Genomic DNA, 22,685 nt, shown 5'->3' on the forward strand with positions numbered 1-22,685 from the left:
TGCATTGTGGGATGTAGTCTCGCTGGTATTGACAGGCGTCTCCCAACCTAACACGCAAACTACATTTCCCAGAAAAGCATGCGACACCCTCGGCCTAACCTTGCTCACGTCTGGAAGCGGAGGTCTTGCTCCCGCCCTGCGGCGCAGGGAATTGTGGGGTTTGGCTCCCTCGCAGAGGACGGGGCTGCGCAGGTGCGGGAGGCCTGCTGAGCCGGCCATGGTTTAATCAGAGAGCGAGAACAAATGTCTTCCCTCCCGCTTTCCTGCATCTCCACCGGTCACTCTCAAGGGTCTCGGTTAACTCTCAAGCTGGGTCAAGGAGCGCCCATCTTAAAGGAAAAAATATCCCTTTTCCCCTCTTACCTGTCGACCCTGCTTACTGATTTACATGACATGTCTGGCTGCTTTAGGATTAGAGTTTTAGAGGTTAAATTTGTGATCGCTGGGACTTCCCTGGTGGTCCAGTGGTTAAGACTCCTCACTTCCAATGTAGGGAACGTGGGTTCCTTCCCTGGTCGGGGCCAACAAGATCCCATGGGCAGTGCAGCCAAAACATTTAAAAAAAAATTTTGTAATCCCTGTTGTGATTGTTTTATTTATTTATTTTTATTGGAGTAAAATTGCTTTACAATGTTGTGCTAGTTTCTGCTGTACAATGAAGTGAATCAGCTATATGTATGCCTATATCCCCTCCCTCTTGGACCTCCCTCCCCCCTTCCCCCCCTCCCATCTAGGTCATCACAGAGCATGAGCTGAGCTCCCTGTGCTATACAGCAGGTTCCCACTAGCTATCTATTTCACACATGGTAGTATATTTATGTCAAACCTAATCTCCCAGTTCGTCCCACCCTACCCTTCCCCCCACCACCATGTCCACATGTCTGTTCTCTATGTCTGCATCTCTATTCCTGCCCTACAAATAAGTTCATCTGTACCATTTTTCTAGATTCCACATATATGCGTTAATAGACGATATTTGTTTTTCTCTTTCTGGCTTCCTTCATTCTGTATGACAGACTCTAAGTCCATCCAGGTCTCTACAAACGACCCAATTTCGTTCCTTTTTATGGCTGAGTAATATTCCATTGTATATGTGTACCACATCTTCTTTATCGATTCATCTATCGTTGGACTTTTAGGTTGTTTCCATGTCCTGGATATTGTAAATAGTGCTGCAATGAACATTGAGGTACCTGTGTCCTTTTGAATTATGGGTGGTGGTTTTAAAATATGTCCACAACGCACCCCAAACTAACATAATATTGTACATCAACTCAGTTAAAAAAAGAGAACATAGGGGCTTCCCTGGTGGCGCAGTGGTTGAGAGTCCGCCTGCCGATGCAGGGGACACGGGTTCGTGCCCCGGTCTGGGAAGATCCCATATGCCGCGGAGCTGCTGGGCCCGTGAGCCATGGCCGCTGAGCCTGCGCGTCCGGAGCCTGTGATCCAGAAGGGGAGAAAACAAAAAAGTCCGAAGCCCCCGTACCGAAAAAAAAAAAAAAAAAAAAGAACATAAATAAATAAAAGATAAAGTATTTCCACAAATTCTTTGACACTTCTCTAAGAGCCCTCCCATTGTGTATGGGTTGGACTTAGTGCCTTTCTTCTAAGGAATAGAACATAACAGAAGTAATGGTGTGGGACTTCTAAGATCAGGTCATAAAAAGCATTGTATCTTCATCCTGCTCTCTCTCTGGGATCACTGGCTCTGCAAGAAGGCAGCTTTCCATATGTGATAAAACTCAAGCATCCCTATAGATGAGAAACTGAGTCCTGCCACAAGTCAGCAAGGAACTGACTGAGAACTCCTGCCAACAGCCCTGTGCATAGGTCAGGAGTAGGCCAATAGGAATAGGGAACTCTCGAGTTCCTGACCCATAGAAAATGTGAGATAATAAATATTGTTTTAAGCTATTAAATTTTGGTTTTAATTTGTTAGCAGCAATAACTACCTAATGCATCTGTGTTCCAGTTATCTGTAACTGCATTAAATGGGTTTTTTTGTTTTTGTTTTTTTTGTTTTTTTGCCGTACGCGGGCCTCTCACTGTTGTGGCCTCTCCCGTTGCGGAGCACAGGCTGCGGACGCGCAGGCTCAGCGGCCATGGCTCACGGGCCCAGCCGCTCCGCGGCATGTGGGATCTTCCCGGACCGGGGCACGAACCCGTGTCCCCTACATCGGCAGGCGGACTCTCAACCATTGTGCCACCAGGGAAGCCCACTGCATTAAATTTTATCTAAACTTCAGCAAGTTAAAACAGCCACTTTATTTTTCCTGTTTTCCTGTTTTGTAGATCAGGAATTTGGGATGAGCTTGGCTTGAGATCTCTCCTGTGTTTGAATCAGAAGTTGGCTGGGGCTGGAGTCATCTCAAGGCTTGACCAGGCAGGATTTCCAAAGTGACTCAGCAACTTGGCTGCCAGTGACACTGGCTATTGGCTGGGAGCTGAGTGGGGACGATAAATAGAGCACATCACATGTTCTTTCCATAATGGCTGTCCCAGGGTAGTTGGACTTTTTACATGATAGCTGGCTTCTCCAAAGCAAGCGTTCTAGGAGAACGAGGCAAAAACTGCATGGCCTTTTGTGACCCAGCCTCAGAAGTCACATAGTATCACTTGTGCCGCTGTCGATTGATCAAAGTGATTACAAACCCACCCAGATTCAAGAGGAAGCCACATAGACCTGAATTCTTTTCTTTTAATTTATTTATTTGGTTGCGCCGGGTCTCAGTTGCCGCACGCAGGATCTTCGTTGCAGTGTGCAGGATCTCTAGTTGCGGCATGCGGCATCTAGTTCCCTGACCAGGGATTGAACCTGGGCCCCTGCATTGGGAGCGTGGAGTCTTAACCACTGGACCACTAGGAAGTCCCCCTAGATCTGAATTCTTGCTACAAGGAATGTCAAAGCCCTGGTGGTCGTTCTTCAAACAGTCCCACCTTGCTGTAAAGAACATTCTTTAAAGCATTGGGTCCTTCTCTGTCCTCATTCTACACATTCTCCTCTGATCTATTCTGGTAACTTTAATCACCATCTACATGCAATTCCCAGCCCTATCTCCAGCCCAGACCCTTTCCTGATGTACACATTGGTTGTCAACCGGATAGCTTCCTGCTCCTGTCTTAGATATTGCTTAAAGACCAAGCTGTGCCTGTTTAAATCCTGAGCCACAGAATCATGAAAAGTAATAAAAATCATTGTTCCTTTAGGCTACTAATTTTGGTATGGTTTGTTATGGAACAAAAGCTAACTGATACAGGATTAAGGAAATGTTTTCTGGGTTTGCGGAAGAAGGGATAACATGTTTTTCACAATATAAAGACAATCACCATACCAGCACAGGGCCTGGAATATGTATTCATTCACCCATCAATCCACTCACTCATTCACTCACTCATTCAACAGATATTTATTGAGATCCTGCCACGTGCCAGGCACCTTTCTGGGTTCTGTGGCTACAGCAGTGACCAAAACAGACAAAACTCCTGTCTTCATGGAGCTTACATAATTTAAAGTGTGGTTTCAGTGTAAGAACAATCTGTTGGGTAATATAAAAGAATCATTGGCCAGACTGGAGAATGTAAGAATTTATAATAGAATAGAAGCATCATGTCATACCAATTGGGTTGATCCCTCACCTTTTGAGGGAAAAATATCATTTAGGTATTTTATTTGGTGGTGGTGGGGATTACACCATGAAAAGCTAAAGATTTTCACCAGCAAATAGTAAATGACCTCTGTATGAGGAAAGACTTTCGGAACTTCAGTATAGTGGGGGAACAAACCACCAAGTAAAAGATAGATGAATTTGACTGTGTAAAAAGCCGAATGTTTTATATGTCTAAAAAAGGCATGGCTGGGCTTCCCTGGTGGCACAGTGGTTAAGAATCTGCCTGCCAATGCAGGGGACACGGGTTCGAGCCCTGGTCCAGGAAGATCCCACAGGCCACGGAGCAGCTAAGCCTGTGCACCGCAACTACTGAGCCCACATGTCACAACTACTGAAGCCCGTGCGTCTAGAGCCTGTGCTCCGCAACTAGAGAAGCCACCACAGTGAGAAGCCCGTGCACCCCAATGAAAAGTAGCCCCTTCTCGCTGCAACTAGAGAAAAGCCCATGCGTGCAATGAAGACCCAATGCAGCCAAAAATAAAATTAAAATTAAATTAATTAATTAAAAAAAGATAATGGATATAAATTTTTTAAAAAAGGCATGGCCAACATCGAATTAAATATGCATTAGAGAAGTATATTTGCAACAAAAAATGATAGAAATTTGATTAACACCCTTAAGGAGTGAAGATATTAATAAAGTAATGTGAAATTAACATGAAAAGCTAATAAATAAAAATGAGCATAGAATAGGAAGACAATTTATAGAAGAAATCTTAATGGCCAACTAAATATGAAAGCCCAGTTTACCCCCACTAGTATTTGAAAAATGTCACTTAAAATACCGAGATAACTCCTTTTGTCTCATATCAGCAAAGATGTTTAAATTTTGGTTTCTCAAAGCTGAGGACCGTTCAGGGCAACAAGGGACCCATCTGCCATGGTTGAGATATGAATGGCAACCACCTTTCTGGAGAATGACTGTGTAGCCTGAGTCCAAAGCCTGAAAATGTGGATGTCTGTTGACCCATCATTAATGTTTCTAGGAATTTGGCCCCTGGAAATAATCAGGGAAGTGGGTAAGGTCTTGTGAAAGGATTGTCATGGCACCTTTTTTTTTTTTTTTGTATTATTATAACAAGAAAAAACAAAGCAAAAAAAAGCTTCACAAATTTCCGAGGAGATGTTAATGAATACTCAAAGATAAAAGGGTTCCTTGATAAAAGAAATGTGGGCTTTGCTGGCTTGAACAAAGTTAGATGAGCTGCTTCGTTGCAGGAATTTTCATTAACATGCTAGAGTCCATGATAACTCTACAAGAGGGAATCTCCTAGGCATCATTTTCTGAATTTGTTTGGTCATGGAGCCTGTATCAGATAGCTATTGCTATGTGACAAACCACACCAAAACTTAGTGGCTCAAAAATATAGTCGTTGAGCTTCCCTGGTTACACAGTGGTTAGGAATCCACCTGCCAATGCAGGGGACATGGGTTCAAGCCCTGGCCTGGGAAGATCCCACATTCCACGGAGCAACTAAGCCTGTGAGCCACAACTACTGAGCCTGCAAGCCACAACTACTAATCCCACATGCCATGATTACTGAAGCCTGCGCACCTAGAGCCCACGCTCCGCAACGAAGAGCAGCCCCGCTCGCCGCAGCTAGAGAAAGCCCACACACAGCAAGGAAGACCCAATGCAGGCAAAAAATAAATTAAAAAAAATAATAAATAATCATTTATTATTCTCACAAGTCTATGGATTAGGGACTTCCCTGGTGGTCCAGTGGTAAAGAATCTGCCTTGTAATGCAGGGGACACAAGTTTGATCCCTGGTCGGGGAACTGAGATCCGACATGCCCCGAGTGCAACTAAGCCAGCGTGCCACAACTACTGAGCTCATGCGCCACAACTAGAGAGAAGCCTGCGCACCTCAACGATGAGCCAAGTGCCACAGCTCAGACCCAACACAGCCAAAAATAAATAAATAAATATTAATGAAAGAAAACATTGCATTAAAAAAAAAGTGTATGGACTAGCTGGATGGTTCTGCTGATCTGGACCAGGCTTGGCTGATCTTGGTTGGGCTTACTTTTGCATCTGTCATTTGCCAGAGGGTCAACTCGGCCCTGGACAGTTATGATGGCATTGTCTGAGAGCACGCAGGGAGAGAGAGAAAAGAACATAAGGCCCCTTGAGACCTGGGCTGGGAAGTATTACACCGTCCTTCCACCTCATTCTGTTGGTTAATGACAAGGCCAATCTGGCTTCAAAGAGTTAGGAAATAGACTCTACCCCTTGATGTGAGAAACGGCAAAGTCAGATGGTACAGGGCAAGGATACATGGAAGGGTGGAAAATAGAGCTATTTTTGCAATCAGTCTACCACAGAGCTCATTCTTCATGGAGTGTATTAGTTAAAGTAAATAAGGCTGTTAACTGAAGATCCCCCCCACCCCCCAAATTCAGTGGCTTAATAAATCTTTCTTCTTAATTTTTTTTTTGGCTGCACCACATGGCTTGTGGGATCTCAGTTCCCTGACCAGGGATCAAACCCTGGCCCTCGGCAGTGAAAGCGTGGAACCCTAACCACTGAACTGCCAGGGAATTCCCCATTAATAAATCTATTTTTTAAATTCACACCATAGTCCAATGCAAGTCAGTGGGGTCGTTCTGCTCCACAGAGTCTTTCAGAGACCCAGGCTCCTTCCATCTTGGGCTTTGCTCACCTCTAGGTCCCCAGAGTCCCCTCTGCTGAGCTAATTTTATGCGCCAACTCAACTGAGATGCAGGGTGTCCAGGTTTTTGTTTGGCTAAACTTTATTTCTGGGTGTGTCTGTGAGGGTGTTTCCAGATGAGATTAGCATTTGAACTGGTAGACTAAGCAAAGCAGATTGCCCACCCTAAGGTGGGAAACATCATCCAATCCTTTGAGGGCCTGAATAGAACAAAAAGACTCAGAAAGTGTTACTGAACCAAACTGATCCGCTCACCCCACACACAGCAAAGACAGTCTGTTGATGCCAAGTTATGGAGAATGAAAGTACAGCATTCATTTATTGCAGGGCCAAGCAAGGAGAATGGGTAGGTCATGCACAACAGACAGGAACTCCTTCAGGGGAGTGTTTTTAAAGACAAAGTGAGGGAGAGGGTTGCCAGGTAGGTAATCAGCTTGTGCACAATTCTCTGATTGGTGGGTGGTGAGGTAACCACAAGAGATCACAGGGGTCAGCATTATCAATTCTCAGGCTCCATCCAGTCTGGGAACTACGTGCTCATGGTCATCATGCAGTTAGCTTCTTCCACCTGATGAGCATAGTATCTGCAAAACAACTGAAGGATATGGCCCAGGATATTATCTATAGCCCTTGAGGAGGAACTAAAGGTCCTTGACTTTGTTTTATGTCTAAACTATTATTATTTTGTCTTGCTTGACTGTTTTCCTTTGTTTCTGCATTTTCTCACTTCTCTGATTAAGTTTGCTCTTTGGAACTCGGGAAGGCCTAGGAGGCTAAAGTTTTTCTGCAAACATGAGGCAGGGGACACGGGTGAGGGGAGGGTGTCTGTCCCCAGGAAGGCCACACAAGATCCTGCTCACTTTCAGAAGGAATAGTTTATGTTCTGCGTCACCACTGAGCTGGAACATCAGATTTCTCTTCTTCTCCTGCACTCAGACTGGGACTTACACCATTGGCTCCCCTGGTTCTCCAGTCTTCAGACTTGTACCAGGACTTAGACCATTGGCTTTCCTGGGCCTCCAGCTTGCAGAGAGCAGATCATGTGACTTCTCAGCCTCCATAATCATTCATGAGCCATTTCCTTATAATAAATCTTTTTCTTCCTCTCTCTCTCTATATATATCCTATTGATTCTGCTTGTCTGGAAAACCCTAATACACTGGCGAAGGGAGGACAGTGAAAGGACAGTAAACTGGAGTAGACATCACAGAACTACTTGGCATCAACCATGCTTGGGTTCAAACTGGCTCTGCCATCCCCTCAGGCAAAGGACTCTACTTCTCTGAACCTCCACTTCCTTTCATGTTAGTTCCTTTCTCAGAGGGTTGTGAGAGACCTTGAAAGACATGCCTGTAATGCAGTTACTCCAGCCTGGTCCCATCAAACCCTCAGGAGGCATTAGCTAGGATAGTTATGACTATTTTGAGTTTATTAATTGGTGGCGGCATTATAACATTAACATCGTTGAGGCAGCAAATTGTGAGAATTAAAAGCATAAGCTACAGGACTTCCCTGGCAGTCAAGTGGTTAAGACTCTGCACTTCCAGTGCTTCCACTGCAGGGGGCGTGAGTTCAATCCCTGGTCAGGGAACTAAGGTCCCACATGCCAGGAGGCGGGCTGGGAGAGGAGGAGGCATAAGCTACAAAGTCAGCCTTCCTGGATTAGAATCTTGACTCTGGAACTTACTAGCTGTGTGATGTTGGACAAGTAATCCCATCCCTCTGGTTAACTCATGGCATGATAATAACTTCTACCATCAGTCAGAATAGGCTAGGTTATGTGGAGGTAACAACTGAGTTCTAACCCTTAGTGGAACAACACCTCAAAACTGATTTCTTGTTCACAGAAATTAGCAGATGTCCTCCATGCCATGGCTCAGGGATCTAGCTAGCTTCCTTCCTGTGGCACCTCTGTGCTTGCAGAGCTTCCAGAGTTGCCTAGGCAACCTGAGGGCATTAAAGAATTAGAGCATGGAGCATCCTGCACAGGCCTTTATATGCTACTACTGGGAAATGACACCCCCAACATTTCCATTCACGTTTTTATTGGCCAAAGCAAGTCACATAACCATATCTGAATTCAAAGGAGTCTGGAAGATGGTGGAAGACTTTAGTAATGTTTGTTGTACTATCTCATGGATGGTGCTGAAAATTCAACGAGAAAATCCACACAAAACATTTCATTCTTTCAACAAATATTTGAGTACCTAAGATGAACCAGGCACTGTTCTAGGAACTGGGTAGATAGCAGTGAACAAGACAGACAGAAATCCTTGCGCTCGAGGAGCTCACATTCCAGTGGGGGAAACAGACAAGAAACTGAGTAAATAAACTGTACAGTATGGCCGTGACACATGGTGGGCGTGTAGGATCTTAGTTCCCTGACCAGGGATTGAACTCGCGCCCCCTGCAGTGGAAGCTCGGAGTGGAAGCTTAACCACTGGACTGCCAGGGAAGTCCCTAAACTGTACACTGTGTTAGCAGGTGATACATGGTAAGAGCAGTGTCAGGTGGGATGAGGAGTGTGGGGTTAAAGCGGAGATCTGAGAGCACCCTCCTGAGATCACTAGGTGTGTAGTCTCGAGGCAGTAAGAGGTAAGTCGCTAAGGAGGGGCTAGAGAGGGCCTTGGTAATGGAGTATCGGCCCCCAAGTGTGACCAGAGAGGGGCTCTTTGGATATTGCTGCATTTGCAGAGCCTCCTCGTCTATGTCTTGTCTTCGTTCAACTGGGAACATCCAGGTCAAGCTGCCAGTAGGGCTGCTTCTCCATTTTTTTTTTTTTTTTTTTTTTTTTTTTGCGGTACGCAGGCTTCTCACTGTGGTGGCCTCTCCCGTTGCGGAGCACAGGCTCCGGACGCGCAGGCTCATTGGCCATGGCTCACGGGCCCAGCCGCTCCGCGGCATGTGGGATCCTCCCGGACCGGGGCACGAACCCGTGTCCCCTGCATCGGCAGGCGGACTCTCAACCACTGCGCCACCAGGGAAGCCTCACTTTCTTAAGGGGGAGGAGATGAGGGCAGAGAGGTGACAGGGCAGATCACTAGGGACTTGGTGGCCTTGTGAGGATTTTGACTCTTACTGTGGTGAGATGCAGCCAAGGGAGGGCTCAGCCAGTAGGTTTCTGATCTGCCTCAGGTGTTCACAGGCTCCTTCTGACTGCGTTTGGGGAAAAGACTGGGAGGGCAGGCTCAGGAGCTGGGGGATCTGGGAGGAGGCTGCTCTAACTGTCCAGGCAGGAGAGGGTGGGGGCTGGGCCAGGTTGGGGGCAGGGGAAGGGGAGGAGAGTTTAGATTCTGTAGGTAGAGTCACCAGGGTTTGCTGACAGTTGGAGTGGGTCTGAAACTGAGGTCCAGGATGGACCTAGGGTATTTGGTCTCAGTCACTGGAAGGATAGAGGTGCCATTAACCTAGATGGGGAAGGTGGGGAGGGAGCAGGTTTGGGAGGAAGGTCAGGAGCTCAGTTTAAGATGTGTCAAGCTTGAGACATCTCTAAGACCCCCATGGAGATATTGAGTAGGATGCAGGATGTAGGATCCTGAAGATAGAACTATCTGGGCTGAAGATAGAAACTTGGGTGTTGATACCCTAGAGATGGATTTCTTTTTTTTTGGCTGTACCGCACACCTTGGGGGATTCTAGTTCCCCACCAGGGATTGAACCCGTGCCCTTGGCAGTGAAAGCTTGGAGTCCTAACCACTGGACCGCCAGGGAATTGCCTAGAGATAGAATTTTAGCCATGCATGTGAGGGAGATCCATGATGGCATGAGTAAACTAGAGAGAAGGACTAAGATTTAGAGCTGGCCAGGGTTAAGAGGTCAGGGAGCCAGACCTAGATGACAATATGATTGTAATTGGCAGTGAGTGCTATGAGAAAGTATGTTACAAGCATGTAACTGCAAGCTTCAGTTTCAGTCTCAGGTTCAGACAGGGAGGGCTTCCTGGAAGAGGTGACTCCAGAGCTGACACCAAAACCTGAGTGGCTAAAAAACCAGGCAAAAAAGGCAGAAGGAGTGTTCCAGATAGAGGGCACAGCCCATGCAAAGGCCTGTCAGCAAGTGAGCCCCGGAGAGGGCAGAGAAGGAAGCTACTCAGACTGGCAGGGAGGGGTGTGGTCAGAAGGGAATCCAGATTAGTCATCACCAAAAGTTTTTGGCAACAGCCAAGCCCAGGTTCAGACCTGGTCCTGCCACCCTCTGTGACCTCAGGCAAGTGACCCTGCCTTCAGAGATTCCATTTTCTCTCCTGTTAGTTCCTGCCTCATAGATAAGGCTTATGTGGCAGCCCCAGCAAGCCTTCAGGAAGCGTAGCTGTGACTGGGGTTTTGTCTGTTGCGCTTGTTATTTGAGCTATTATCATATTAATTATATTATTGAAGAGTCAAGGCGTTAGGGTAACGATGCTGAAAACTCAGCCTCTGTGCACTGGTGCCAAATCAAATCTTGGAGACAGAGTTTTGGGTGAAGTAGAAAAGAAGAGTTTTATTGCTTTGCCAGGCAAACAGGGACACAACAGGCTCATGGCCTCAAAAACTGTGTCCCAAACCGGGGGATTTGGTGAGGAGTTTAATAGCAGTGGTTCAAGGGCAGGGTTGGTGATAAGGATCAGGGTGTGTGCAGGGCCTGCACTTCTTTAATCTGGCCTTAGGTGGTCTCCTGATGCACTTCTCTGGAATGAAGAACGCTTCATCAAATAGTTAACATCTTCCATTTGTTGGGGGTTTTAGTTCTGCAGAAGAGCTCAAAGATATTGTTATGTGTATTCCTTGAGGAGCCAGGACCCTGCTCCAAGGCTGCACTACTCTTTCTTGACTGCTCCTCCCTTTGTCTCCACATCCCCTCCCTTCCCTGATTAGCAGCTGTTTGAACCTGCCCTTTGGAGCTCAAGGAAGGTCATGGAGGCTGAAGCCTATTTCCTACAAACAAGAAACAGGGGACACAGAAAGGCTTCTGTGCCCAGGAGCCCTACAGGGTCCTGCTCGGTTTCAGTAGTGCTCAAGAGTACAGGCTTGGGAGTTTACCCTCAGAATCAGTTTACTTATTTGTAAAATGGAGATAATGTATAGCATCCATCCCATAGGACTGTTAATGAGGACATATGACCAGATATAAAGTACTTGGGAGAGTGCTTGGCAGTTATTTTTTTATCAGTATTACCTAAGGAGGAGCAAGACACAGAGGATAATAGCTACTATTTACGAAGCATTTACTGCTTAATTTTGATAGGGGCCTAGAAAGTGGGGGCATGGAAACCTTCGTTCGCATTTTACAGATTAGGAGATCGTTGCTCAGCTCACCGTTTTGGGATCCCAAATTATTAAGGGCAAAGTCAGGATTCAAACTCAGGCTGAGCCAGCTTCCCAGGGAGAGGCTAAAGGCTAGACAGTCAGACTGCCTGGGGGAGCCAGATTTAGCTCCCTCTGAGGAGCCCTGAAAAAGTACTGGGCCCTCACAGGTTGGACGTTGGAAGCAGAGAGCAAGGGAGATACCCAAAGGTGGCTTCAGTTGCCATTTTCCCTCTCAGCTGCATTCCACACCCTGCCCACCACCCGACCTTGGGAACATCTAGCCTCAGAAACCAGGCTGTGGCCAGGGGACTCATCCTGTGTCTGGGCCCCTCTTTAGAGACTGTAAGACTGAGACTACACTTTGGGCCCGTCCAGGAAAAATGATTCTGGTGACCCTGACTCAGGGGGCCAAGGGGTGTGGATGGAGAAGGCACAAGACAGTCCAATTCGTAGGCGGAACTGGAACGCCATCAGGGCTGTGCCGCACAGGGCTGTACCCCGCCACAGATGCGGGCGCTTGTCCCCGTACTGTGGGCCAAACATAATTCGGGGCCTCCAACTGCTGCTTGTCGCGACAAGGCTAGGATAGGCGACAAGTGCCAAGAGTCCCAAGAGTTCCTTTCCGAGGAGACCGAAAACCACATCTGTGATTGGGTGGAGGCTGATTTTGGGGCGAACATTCACACTACAACACTAGGGGGTGACCTTGGGCACGACGAGTCCTCAAGTCACCTCGGAGTTCTCGTCCCCGGGCGCCTGCACCTGGAACCAATAAGTGCAGGGAAAAATCTCAGCTCTTTTAAGTCAGGGCGGTGTCGGAACGCTAAGCACCGGAAACGCAGGACTGAGCCTGGGCGGCCGCACCCCATTACAGAAGGCGGGGCCCGCAGGCACACGCGCAGTGTCAATGTCGGCTCTAGGACCGTGCGGATGCCGCTGGGCCGCCCCGCAAGTGCCTAATCCGGCCTCTTCCGCCTGAGTCACCCGCCCCTCCCTGAGGAGCCGGACGCAGCAGGAGGCCCCAGAGCAGCACAGACTAGCGGACCGGCCGACGCGCGAGCGAGGCGGTGAGCGCCCAGTCCGGACTCCCCCTGCACTCTGTAAACCCGGCCCTGGAGGCCTCCAGACCCGAAAAGATGCTCAAATCTTGTCCTCAGGGGTCCACCACACCCACGATCTCGGATTCGAACCCCCTGATCTGTCCGGCCCTAGTTATCCCGCCCCGGGGACTCTTCCACCCTCCCTCTCAGGATCTAAAATAGAAGCCCATGGATTTGAGAGGTACCCCGTAAATTCAGCCCTGGGTGTGGCCTCCAGGACTACGATCCTGGATCCGTGCTCTCAATTCTAACGGGGACTCCGGTATCCCGGGCCCCGGGGCTCACACTCAATATCTTAGACCCGAACCCATAGACACAGCGATGAGACTAATCCCGCTGCTGGTTGTACCTAAACCCTCAAGCCCACATTCTGGATTTACTAAACTCTGCTCCAGGAGCCTCCAGGCGGAGAATTTCTGATCCACGCTCCCGACCCACCCCAAACCCCTAAATCAGTCTTAGGGCTCTGGATCTCAGATTCGAGAGTCAGCTTGGGGCCCCCATCTCGAGAACCCCACTTGACCTGGCCGCTGTCTGGTGCTTAATGATGCCTATGCGTAGACTCAGCCCAGAGTCCTTCAAGCCAGACGCGGACCCTTCCCCCAGAAGCCCAGACCCCATCCCGAATGGACCCTCAAGCCGCAGCCGGAGGACAGGTCTCCGCCTAGCGGCTTCATATCACTCCCCCAAGTCCAGCAGTCAGAAATGCGTATTTCTTTGGGGGAAGGGGCGGGCTCAGGGACGAGACAGCCACCTGACCCCTTTTTCCCTCCTCAGGAATCTTGAGTCACAGCCATGTTCCTGGTTAACTCGTTCCTGAAGGGTGGAGGAGGCGGCGGGGGAGGTGGGGGCCTGGGCGGGGGCCTAGGGAATGTGCTCGGAGGCCTGATCAGCGGCGGCGGCGGCGGCGGCGGCGGAGGAGGAGGCGGCGGCGGCGGTGGCGGTGGCGGAACTGCCATGCGCATCCTGGGCGGGGTCATTAGCGCCATTAGGTAAGGCGGGGCCTGAGGAGGGGCGGGGCCTGGAGGAAGAGGCTTGTCCAGCCAGAATAGAGTGGGGTAACCTGGACACTGACCAGGAACCTTAATTAGGCTGGGCCGGGACTGGGCTAGGAGACCGGCCTTGAGGGGGCCGACCGTAATGAGTTCATGGGGGCGGGGCTTGACATGGGGGTAGTCTTGTGGGGACAATCTGATGGGCTTTGGGAGGTGGAGCTTAATGGGGCTGGCGCGGCCTACTTCCGCTAACCTGGAGACAAACGTTAAGGGGGCGGAGCCAGTGAGGCTGGGTATCACTTCATGGGGGCACGGCTAGCCTTATGGGCGCGGCGTGGCCCTCGTAGGTGGGTCAATGAGGTGTGCCCAGAAGAGGTCTAACCGTAATGGGACAGGGGAAATGGCCTTGAAGGGGCAGGGCCTGGCTGGGAACTGGCTGGTTAAATTAGAAAAATGTCCTGGTGGAGGTAGGGCAGGGCGTCGGTAGGGGCCTCGTTAGTCTTGGCCACTGAGTGTGATCCCTTAAAGGGGTGAGAACTAATGGAGCTGGGGTGAGATCTTGGGAAGACACAAGTGTTCAGAAGCCGTGGCGATGGAGCAGGTTCCTAGACAGGTGGAACCCAGGAGGGTGGGGCCCCGGGAAGCTGGGGCCGAGCTTCTATGAAATGAGCTCCCGTCTTTTGAGAAATCTGCCATCGCGTGGGTGTGCCCTGGCAAGAGGGGGTCCTACCGTGGGGACACAACCAGGGCAGCGAGGATAGGGACAGGTGAGGACAAGGACTGATGAGGCGGGCAGAGGGAACAGGTAGGTAGGGCGGCGAGCTGGGGGTTGGGGGCTTGGGGTGTGGGCGCTGGTGCTGCCCGTTGGAGGCCCCGCCCCCTGGCACTAACTGCCCCTTGTTTCCCTTCAGTGAGGCGGCTGCGCAGTACAACCCAGAGCCCCCGGTAAGCCACCCTTCACAATCGGAGACCCCTCTTCTTCAAAGGGACAAGGACCCATCATTGTCCCTTTGAAGAAGCCCCACACTTCTCCTTATGAAATTTATCTCATTTAGCCTCTCCCTTGTAACATCCTTAAACTTAGCTATATCCACTCCCTATTCATTGACCACCTCTCATTCATTAGTCACTCAGCCACCCAGCCCACTCTGACTTTCCCACCTAAGGCTGTCCTGGCCAGGGCACCCCTCCCCATACCTGCTCTGAGATCTCCCTCTGCAGCCCCCTCGCACCCATTACTCCAACATCGAGGCCAATGAGAGTGAGGAGGTCCGGCAGTTCCGGAGGCTCTTTGCCCAGCTGGCTGGAGAGGTAAGTAACCTGGGGCCCCCAGAAGTGTCCTCACCCTTCCATGCCTTCCCTCTGGATGCCCTTTACATGTACATTCGACCATGGCAATCCCAAAGTTCCCATCCTCCTTCATGACATGCCCAGACCCCTTTCAGTCACCCCTGACCCATTCCTAACTTCTCCCCCTAGGACATGGAGGTCAGTGCCACAGAACTCATGAACATTCTCAACAAAGTCGTGACCCGACGTGAGTGACTGGGGTCAACACACAGGGCAGGTTTAGAGGCATGGCGACTGGGGTAGCTGTGATCTCTGGCCTCTGACTTTCAACCTGCATCCCACAGATCCTGATCTGAAGACTGATGGTTTTGGCATTGACACATGTCGCAGCATGGTGGCTGTTATGGATGTATCCTTGAGGGCAGTCTGGCGGAGGCCTTGGTGAAGAGGGGATTTTCTTTTTTGCTTTTCTTTCTTTTTTTTTTTTTTGGCTGTGCTGCATGGTTTGTGGGATCTTGGTTCCCCAACCAGGGATTGAACCCGGGCCCTCGGCAGTGAGAGCAAGGAGTCCTAACCACTGGACTGCCAGGGAATTCCCAAGAGGGGATTTTCTGAGAGCATGATTTGGGCGGTCAGTGTGTAGCTTTCATATCCACAGATGTAGACATGTATATATCACAACACACACCCACCTTGGACATGCGGCAATACATAATAACAGCTGTCGTAACATGTTGCATAGGGTTAACCAAATCCAGCTCTGCCCTTAGCAAGGTTACTGAGCCTCTCTGTGCGTCAGTTTGCCTCTCTGTAAAATCGGGTGAATGATAATGGTGATAACAAATTGGAGTTACATGCAAAAGGTTTAGCACAGTACATAGCACATAAGCGGTCTGTACATGCTAACTGTTACCATGATCTCACCCAGGTTGATTTTTCAGCTCTGAATCTGTTTCTCTGTCACTGGGGTATAATACTGGTGGGACTGGTGTCTTGAGGATTTAGTGACAAAAGTGTTGTTCCTGAGAAGCTTAGCACTATCTGACGTGTACTTGGTCATTTGATAAGTCTTGGCCATTGTTGCTATTTATTGAGAATTTATTAAGTGCCAACCCCTGAGCTAAGGGCTTTATACCAATATACAGCCCTCTCATTCACTTTTATTTATTTATTTTTATTTACTTATTTATTTTTTGGCTGCGTTGGGTCTTCGTTGCTGCGCGTGGGCTTTCTCTAGTTGCCGCAAGCAGGGGCTACTCTTCGTTGTGGTGCATGGGCTTCTCATTGCGGTGGCTTCTCTTGTTGCGGAGCACGGGCTCTAGGCGCGAGGGCTTCAGTAGTGTGGCACGCGGGCTCAGTAGTTGTGGCTCGCGGGCTCTAGAGCTCAGGCTCAGTAGTTGTGGCGCACGGGCTTAGTTGCTCTACGGCGTGTGGGATCTTCCCAGACCAGGGCTCGAAGCCATGTCCCCTGCATTGTCAGGTGGATTCTTAACAACTGCGCCACCAGGGAAGCCCCTCATTCACTTTTTATCAGAAACCCAGCAGGTATTTACTCTTATCCCTTATTTCCTTAGAGTTCTAAGATACCCTTGTTTTTTACATGTCCTAACATTTATAACATTGAATTACTGTTGAAGAATTTTATAAATGAGGAGTTCCCCGTGGTTATGTTTAAAGTGTCTCTATTTTGAAATATAGACTAAAATAGTCTATATTTAGAAATATAGACTAAAGTAAGTATGGCAAAATGAACAATGAAGCCACACCCAAGGTGACATGACTAGGGTGGGATGGGAGCTGGGGTTTTAGCCCAGGTTCCCCTGCTTGGCCATTATCCTCATCATGTACACAGTGCACGTATCTGGGTACATTTATTCTTAACACCCTCTCACCAGAGTGACACGACCGGCAAGCTGGGCTTCGAGGAATTCAAGTACTTGTGGAACAACATCAAAAAGTGGCAGGTGTGTGCAGCCTCTGAAACTCCTAGCACAAAGACCCCCAAGCCATGGAGATGCCATGCCCCATGATGCTCAGTTGAACCCTGACCTCCTTGTCCCCACAGACCATATACAAACAGTTTGACGTTGACTGTTCAGGGACCATTGGCAGCAGTGAACTCCCAGGGGCCTTTGAGGCAGCAGGTGTGGCTGGCGGGAACGTGATGGGGCTGGGGGTGGGACTGGTGAGGCAGCCCCCACTGAGCTGGGCTGAGCCTGAATCCTGGGGCTGGGAGGGCTGGGCTATGTGGCCCCCGCACCTGAGAGACAGTCGTTCTCAGGATTCCACCTGAATGAGCATCTCTACAACATGATCATCCGACGCTACTCAGATGAGGAAGGGAACATGGATTTTGACAACTTCATCAGCTGCCTGGTCAGACTGGATGCCATGTTCCGTGAGTGACACCCCAGCTCTCTTCCTGGGTGGGGATTTGTCCAACTTCCATCCGCCAAGCCTCCTTTGAGCCTGACCCTGAGGTGGGCAATGTTAGGGGCACAGCAGCGACTGAAATAGCCCTAGTTTCTGCCCGCATGTTGCTCACAGTCCAGAGGAGGAGAGGCAAATTCCCAGACAGTGACAGCTCACAGTGGTTACGGCTGGGATCGGGGAAGCCTAGGCAGAGTGATGAGGGCTGTGAGGGGGAAGCTCAGGGCAGATTGGGTTTAGATTTGTGACTGGGGGAGCTCTCACAGCTATTCAACCCTAACAAGGCACCTGATGCAGCTTAAGGGGTCAAGGAGGGCTTCCTGGAGGAGGGAGGGCACATGTGAGTTGAGACCTGATGGATGAGGAGGAGTGACCCCAGCAAGAGGGTGGGGACGAGTGTTGCAGCGGGAACAGCCTGTGCGAAGGCCTAGAAAGGAAAGAGTAGATGGTGCTTTGGATGATTTTCGTTGGACTTGGTTCAGAGTGCTAAACATTTTAGGAAGGGGGTGGGATGGGGAGACATAAGGCTGGGAGGGGTCAGTAGGGGCTGGATCATGCAGTCTCTTGTGAACATTAACGCACTGAATCCTTAAGACAGCCCTGCGAAGTGGGAATTATTGTCCCCATTTTCTGGAGGAGGAACCTAGGGTTCAAGGAGGCAAAATTTCTTGCTCACAGCCACTTAGCTAGGAAGTTGCGAAGCTAGAATTTGAACTCAGATTTGTCTGAGAGTTGCATAAAAGGAGGCAGGAGTAATGGGCCTGGTCAGGCTGTGCAGGCTGTGAATGCCAAGTTCAGGGGTGCTCAGACTCTACTGGGGACAGTGGACAGGGTCCAGGCAGGGGAATGACAGGGTCTCAGGTTTAACTTTAGGAAGATCTCCCGGTGTCCCAAGAGCCCAGGGAAGACAATGCATTAAGAGCCTGGGGAGAGGAAAAGGGGCAGGTGTGTCGGGGACATGAAGGGAAGGTGGGAGAGGACAATAGGGCAGATGATGCCAAAAGTCATGTATGAGAGGGCCCAAGAAATGGCCTTGGATTTACCAGCAAGAGGGCCAGCAGTGAGTGCAGCTTCCGGGGTACCAGGCGAGTGGGCCCTTGAGGGTGGTAACTGAGTGGTGAGTGACAGAGAAGCCACAAAGACAGTATGGGAGCCTGTTTGCCTACAGGTTTGGCTGTGAGTGAGGAACGTGGAGTCGAGTTTCAGGGCAGGAGTGGGGACCCCACGAGGCTGTAGGAGCAGGAAGTGCAGCGCCTCCTTCCGGTAGCCCCCTTAGGCTGGAACCATGTGGAGCCGGTCAGTGGGAGGCTGGGGCTTGGGCAGAGGGGTGATGGGGGGCATGCAGGTCAGGATATGGAGCCCATTACTGAGGTGGGTAGCAGTCTGGGTTCCAATCCCATTTTTCTGACTTTTACACTGTGTGACATGGGGCACATAACTGCACTTCTCTGTGCCTTATTTTTTTTTCATTTTTTAAAAAAATATTTATTTTGGCTGTGCTGGGTCTTAGTTGTGGCACGTGGGATCTTTGTTGTGGCATGCAGGATCTTTTTTTTTTTTTAGTTGCGGCATGTGGACTTCTTAGTTGTGGCATGCATGCGGGATCTAGCTCCCGAACCAGGGATTGAACCCGGGCCCCCTGCATTGAGAGTGTGGAGTGTTACCCACTGGACCACCCGGGAAATCCCTCTGTGCCTTATTTTTAAATGACACTTATCTCACAGAATCGGATTAAATGAGTTCATACACGGAAAGCGCTTTATACATTGCTTGGCACAGAGTACTAGCCATTATTATTGTCATCCCATATATTAATATATTTTTATCCTAAAAGCCAATCCCTCCAACCCTTCCTTCCTCCAGGTGCCTTTAAATCTCTTGACAAAGATGGCACTGGACAAATCCAGGTGAACATCCAGGAGGTAAGAACCCCATCCTGGGATGTGGGATCCTAGCAGAGGGCTCCTCCCCTCAGTCCCCTGTACCAGCTCTGGGCTGGGGCTCCCTCCCTCCTATTTTCCCAGTGACCCCTGGGTGAGGGCAGAGAAGGGCTGCTGGTATTCTTAGGTTCCCTGATCCTCACTCTCGGTGCCTTCCTCTCCCCAGTGGCTACAGCTGACCATGTATTCCTGAACGGGAGTCCCAGACCTGCCCCCTCATCGCCTCGCTGTAGGAGTCACCTTGGACTCTTCAGTCTCCCCCAGGGTTGATCCTGTTTGCAGTCACATCTTCATGGCTCCTGCTGACCCACAGGCCTTTCTGTTCTCCCAGCCCTTGGCACCCGGATTCTCAGTCAACAGCCAGGGCCCAACATGCTTCAACACACCCCGCCCCAGCACACCCATCTCACATCTACTCCATATCTACTTGCTTCTGTGCCAAGCCCGATGTTTGTGTTGCTTGCACACCCCAAGGGCCCTTCTCTCAGTTCTGGGAGGATCACTCCAGTCCCTACACACCCTGGCACACCCATTCAGTTACCACCCAGGCAGCTGAACTCCAGGCCACAACAGGCCACATGCCCCAGTGCCTTTGTCTGTATTCTGCTCCCAGCCTGCCAGGTCCAGGAGGAAATAAATGCACCCTAGTTGCTGCTCTCTCTGAGATCTGCCTCCTGTTCTGAGAGTTGAGGGGTGTCTCTGGCTCTGTTTGGGGCAGAGGGAGTCTGTCTCCGCCTGTCTTCTAGTCCTGGTCTTTTTTCAAATTCTGGATCCCAGTTGAGCTGTAACCTCATTCTTTTTGGGGTTTTTTTGGCCCCGCTGCATGTGGGATCTTAGTTCCCTGACCCAGGATTGAACCTGCACCCCGTGTGTTGGAAGCGCGGAGTCTTAACCACTGGACCACCAGGGAAGTCCCTGTAGCCTCATTCTTGCTGAGATCTCTCACAGAGCCTGTGGAGGCCAAGACTAGAAGCCTGGACCATCTCTGCTTCTGCTCCAAGAGCCATGCTGGTGGGAAGTCTTAGTGCTACCCCTGGCTCTGTCCCCCAAGGCCATGTTTGCCCCTCTCAGCTTCTGTGCTTGAGTGAGTCTGTCCTCACTTGCCTCTGCCTCTGTGTGTCATACATTATGCTCAGCATCTTCCTTCCCACCCTCTGGCCTCTGCAGGGAGAGGGGCTGCTCTCCCAGGATACAAAGCCCCTGTCCCATTCCAGGTCCCCAGGCCCCGAGGGGCAGCCCAGGGGTGCTGGGAGGGCTGAGAGGCAGCGACACCCTAGGGATAGCCCTGGTCTAGCGTCGGAGACTCAGGGCTGGGGCAATGGCCTGTCCACAGGGCAGAGATCACTTGTTGGTGGAAGGCTGGGAGGTACACACACGGAGGACAGAGCCGGGCTGGCTTCCCCAAGAAGCCAGCACATTTATTGATGCTTGTTCAGGTCCTGCAGACTTCTTGGTTTCACTTCTTTTGAGGGAAGGAGGCCCAGCCAAGGCAGTACAGGCCGTAGGCAGTGCCTAGGGAGGGAGTGTGGGGGGGTACAGAATGAGACCCTAGTTCCCTCCCTGAGCCCCCTGCAGACTCCCCAGTCACCATCCTGGATCCCAGCCCTACTTCAGGCTCCAGCTCCCTTCCCAAACTGCACTTCAACTGGGGAAATGCTGGACCTTGATCCAGACCGGGCTTTGGGCTTTCTCCCCAGACCCATCACTAGCCCAGCCGCCCTCCTGGGACAGAAGCCCAAGCCCTAGGGTGCTTCCTATTTGCCAGCCCAGAGCCCCATACCGTCCCACACCAGCTCAGAACCCAATCCCCTCCCAAAACCCCAGCGCTGGAGCCAGCCCCTTCCCCTCTCCATCTCGAGTCCCGCTCCCTCCCGCAGTTCAGGCTGAGCCGGGCCCTGCACTCACCTCCCAGGCACAGAGCCATAGTCACTCGATACAGGATGTTGTCGGTTAGACCGCCCTTCAAGTGCACCGGGAGGTCATTGTCCGCCTGGATGTTGGGGGTAAACGATTGGAAAGGCGCTGCCTACTTGGTAGACCTTAAGCCCCTGCCTCCCCCAACTCGTCTTCAGGACCAAGCAGGCGGCCCCGGGTCCTCCCCCCGCCCCGCCTACCTGGAAGAGTTTCTGTTTCTCAGCCACTCGGTTCTCGAAGCGGTTCCGGGCGGTTGAGCTAAAGGAGCGCACCAGTGCCTGGGAGACCTGTGGAGAGGGGATGGCTGGGTATTGGAGGCGCCTGGAAGGGTGTCCCGGAGGAGGTCCCGCTGGGGAGAGGGTGTCGGACTTTCCGAGGCTCTGACTCGGGGACGGTCCTGTCCCTTGGGAGCGTCTCAAAGGCAAGATCCGAACTGGCAGCAAGAGTGGGGGAGGGTGTCCTGTCAAGAAAGGCCCAGAAGAAGGGGACTCGTGCCTAGAGGGTCTGGCTTGGAGGTTATCAGGCTGCCTAGAGGTACTATTGGAAGAGGATTGGACCCAGAAGGGAGACTATGTTCTGCGGGCCCAAGTCCCGGAGAGGTTTTTTTGCAGTTTCCTGGGTTAATGGGAGGAGCTCAGGTGCCGGGAACGTCAGGACTGGAGCTGGAGTGCCTGCGGGATTTCCCGGCTGCCCGAGAGCTTCGGCGGCAGGGAAGGGGTGTTACGTTCCCGGTGCCTAAGTCCCGAGGTATTACGGGAGCACTGGATGAAGGGGAGAAGTTCAGACTCGGGGCTTTGGGCCATGTTAACGGGTCCCCGGCTGTCTCAGAAGCTCTTGGACTGGGAGCTGGGGGGAGGGGGCCCCAGGCTTATTAGGAGGGAGTCTCGAGCCCTGAAGGGGGCTCACGTTCCAAGTCCCCAGATCCCGGAATGTTTGGGGAGTCTCGTATAGGGGCGAGGGCTTCCGGGTTGGGGGCCCCAGCCCGACCCATGGTGGCCCTCACCCGCAGGGCCCTCATCCTGCGTCCTCCTCTTCGGCCGGAGTCACCTCCCCTCTCCGCCCAAGGACAGACGGTGCCCTCCCCTCCGGGGGAGTCCCAGGCCACGCCCTCGGTGAGCCCCAGGACAGCGAGGTCCCGGCGGCCGCTTTCCGATTCGTCCAATAGGTGGGCGGAGAAGTCGCTGCAACCCCATCCCCGCATCCCAGCGCCAAATGGTTGGAGCACCCATCTGTTACTCATCTCGGAATTCTGTTGGTCCGCGTGGAGAGGAAAGCGGTTCCAGAGAATTCATTTTTGGGTTGTTTCTGCGGTGATATCGGCCTGGGGCAAGTGCAAGTCCTCCGTCGGGTCCCTCGGATCTCTCCCTATCCGACTGACGTTGGAGAGCG

General features: G+C 51.0%; 2 protein-coding genes across 2 annotated transcripts; one reads left to right on the forward strand and one right to left on the reverse strand.

The window, feature by feature from the left end:
• The first annotated feature begins 12,575 nt into the window (after window positions 1-12,575).
• On the forward strand, window positions 12,576-20,046 carry CAPNS1 (calpain small subunit 1). Its single transcript, XM_027079050.1, has 11 exons — window positions 12,576-12,694; window positions 13,505-13,719; window positions 14,634-14,667; window positions 14,944-15,033; window positions 15,202-15,259; window positions 15,357-15,421; window positions 16,908-16,976; window positions 17,078-17,156; window positions 17,294-17,410; window positions 19,306-19,364; window positions 19,549-20,046. The coding sequence occupies exons 2-11, from the start codon at window positions 13,523-13,525 to the stop codon at window positions 19,573-19,575; spliced, it is 795 nt and encodes a 264-aa protein (XP_026934851.1). The 5' UTR covers window positions 12,576-12,694; window positions 13,505-13,522; the 3' UTR covers window positions 19,576-20,046.
• A 712-nt stretch (window positions 20,047-20,758) lies between these two features.
• COX7A1 (cytochrome c oxidase subunit 7A1) lies at window positions 20,759-22,423 on the reverse strand. The gene is made up of 4 exons (XM_027079095.1): window positions 22,300-22,423; window positions 21,497-21,583; window positions 21,288-21,372; window positions 20,759-20,894 (listed from the first exon to the last, which is right to left on the reverse strand). Exons 1-4 carry the CDS (start codon window positions 22,312-22,314, stop codon window positions 20,839-20,841), a joined length of 243 nt encoding a protein of 80 aa, XP_026934896.1. The 5' UTR covers window positions 22,315-22,423; the 3' UTR covers window positions 20,759-20,838.
• Window positions 22,424-22,685: the final 262 nt, after the last annotated feature.

The sequence above is a fragment of the Aethalodelphis obliquidens genome, unplaced genomic scaffold (assembly GCF_003676395.1).
Source record: "Aethalodelphis obliquidens isolate GAN/ISIS:26980383/991018 unplaced genomic scaffold, ASM367639v1 scaffold43, whole genome shotgun sequence".
Classification (NCBI taxonomy): Eukaryota; Metazoa; Chordata; class Mammalia; order Artiodactyla; family Delphinidae; genus Aethalodelphis; species Aethalodelphis obliquidens.

Bases quoted from the DNA above. Each gene is read 5' to 3' on its own strand.
- CAPNS1 (XM_027079050.1), top strand. From the start codon at position 13,523: ATGTTCCTGGTTAACTCGTTCCTGAAGGGTGGAGGAGGCGGCGGGGGA. The intron at 15,034-15,201 runs GTAAGTAACCTG...TTCTCCCCCTAG, and splicing joins TTGCCCAGCTGGCTGGAGAG to GACATGGAGGTCAGTGCCAC. The intron at 19,365-19,548 runs GTAAGAACCCCA...TCCTCTCCCCAG, and splicing joins TCCAGGTGAACATCCAGGAG to TGGCTACAGCTGACCATGTA.
- COX7A1 (XM_027079095.1), bottom strand. The intron at 21,373-21,496 runs GTAGGCGGGGCG...CCCAACATCCAG, and splicing joins AGAAACAGAAACTCTTCCAG to GCGGACAATGACCTCCCGGT. The intron at 20,895-21,287 runs GTGAGTGCAGGG...CTCCCTCCCTAG, and splicing joins TATGGCTCTGTGCCTGGGAG to GCACTGCCTACGGCCTGTAC.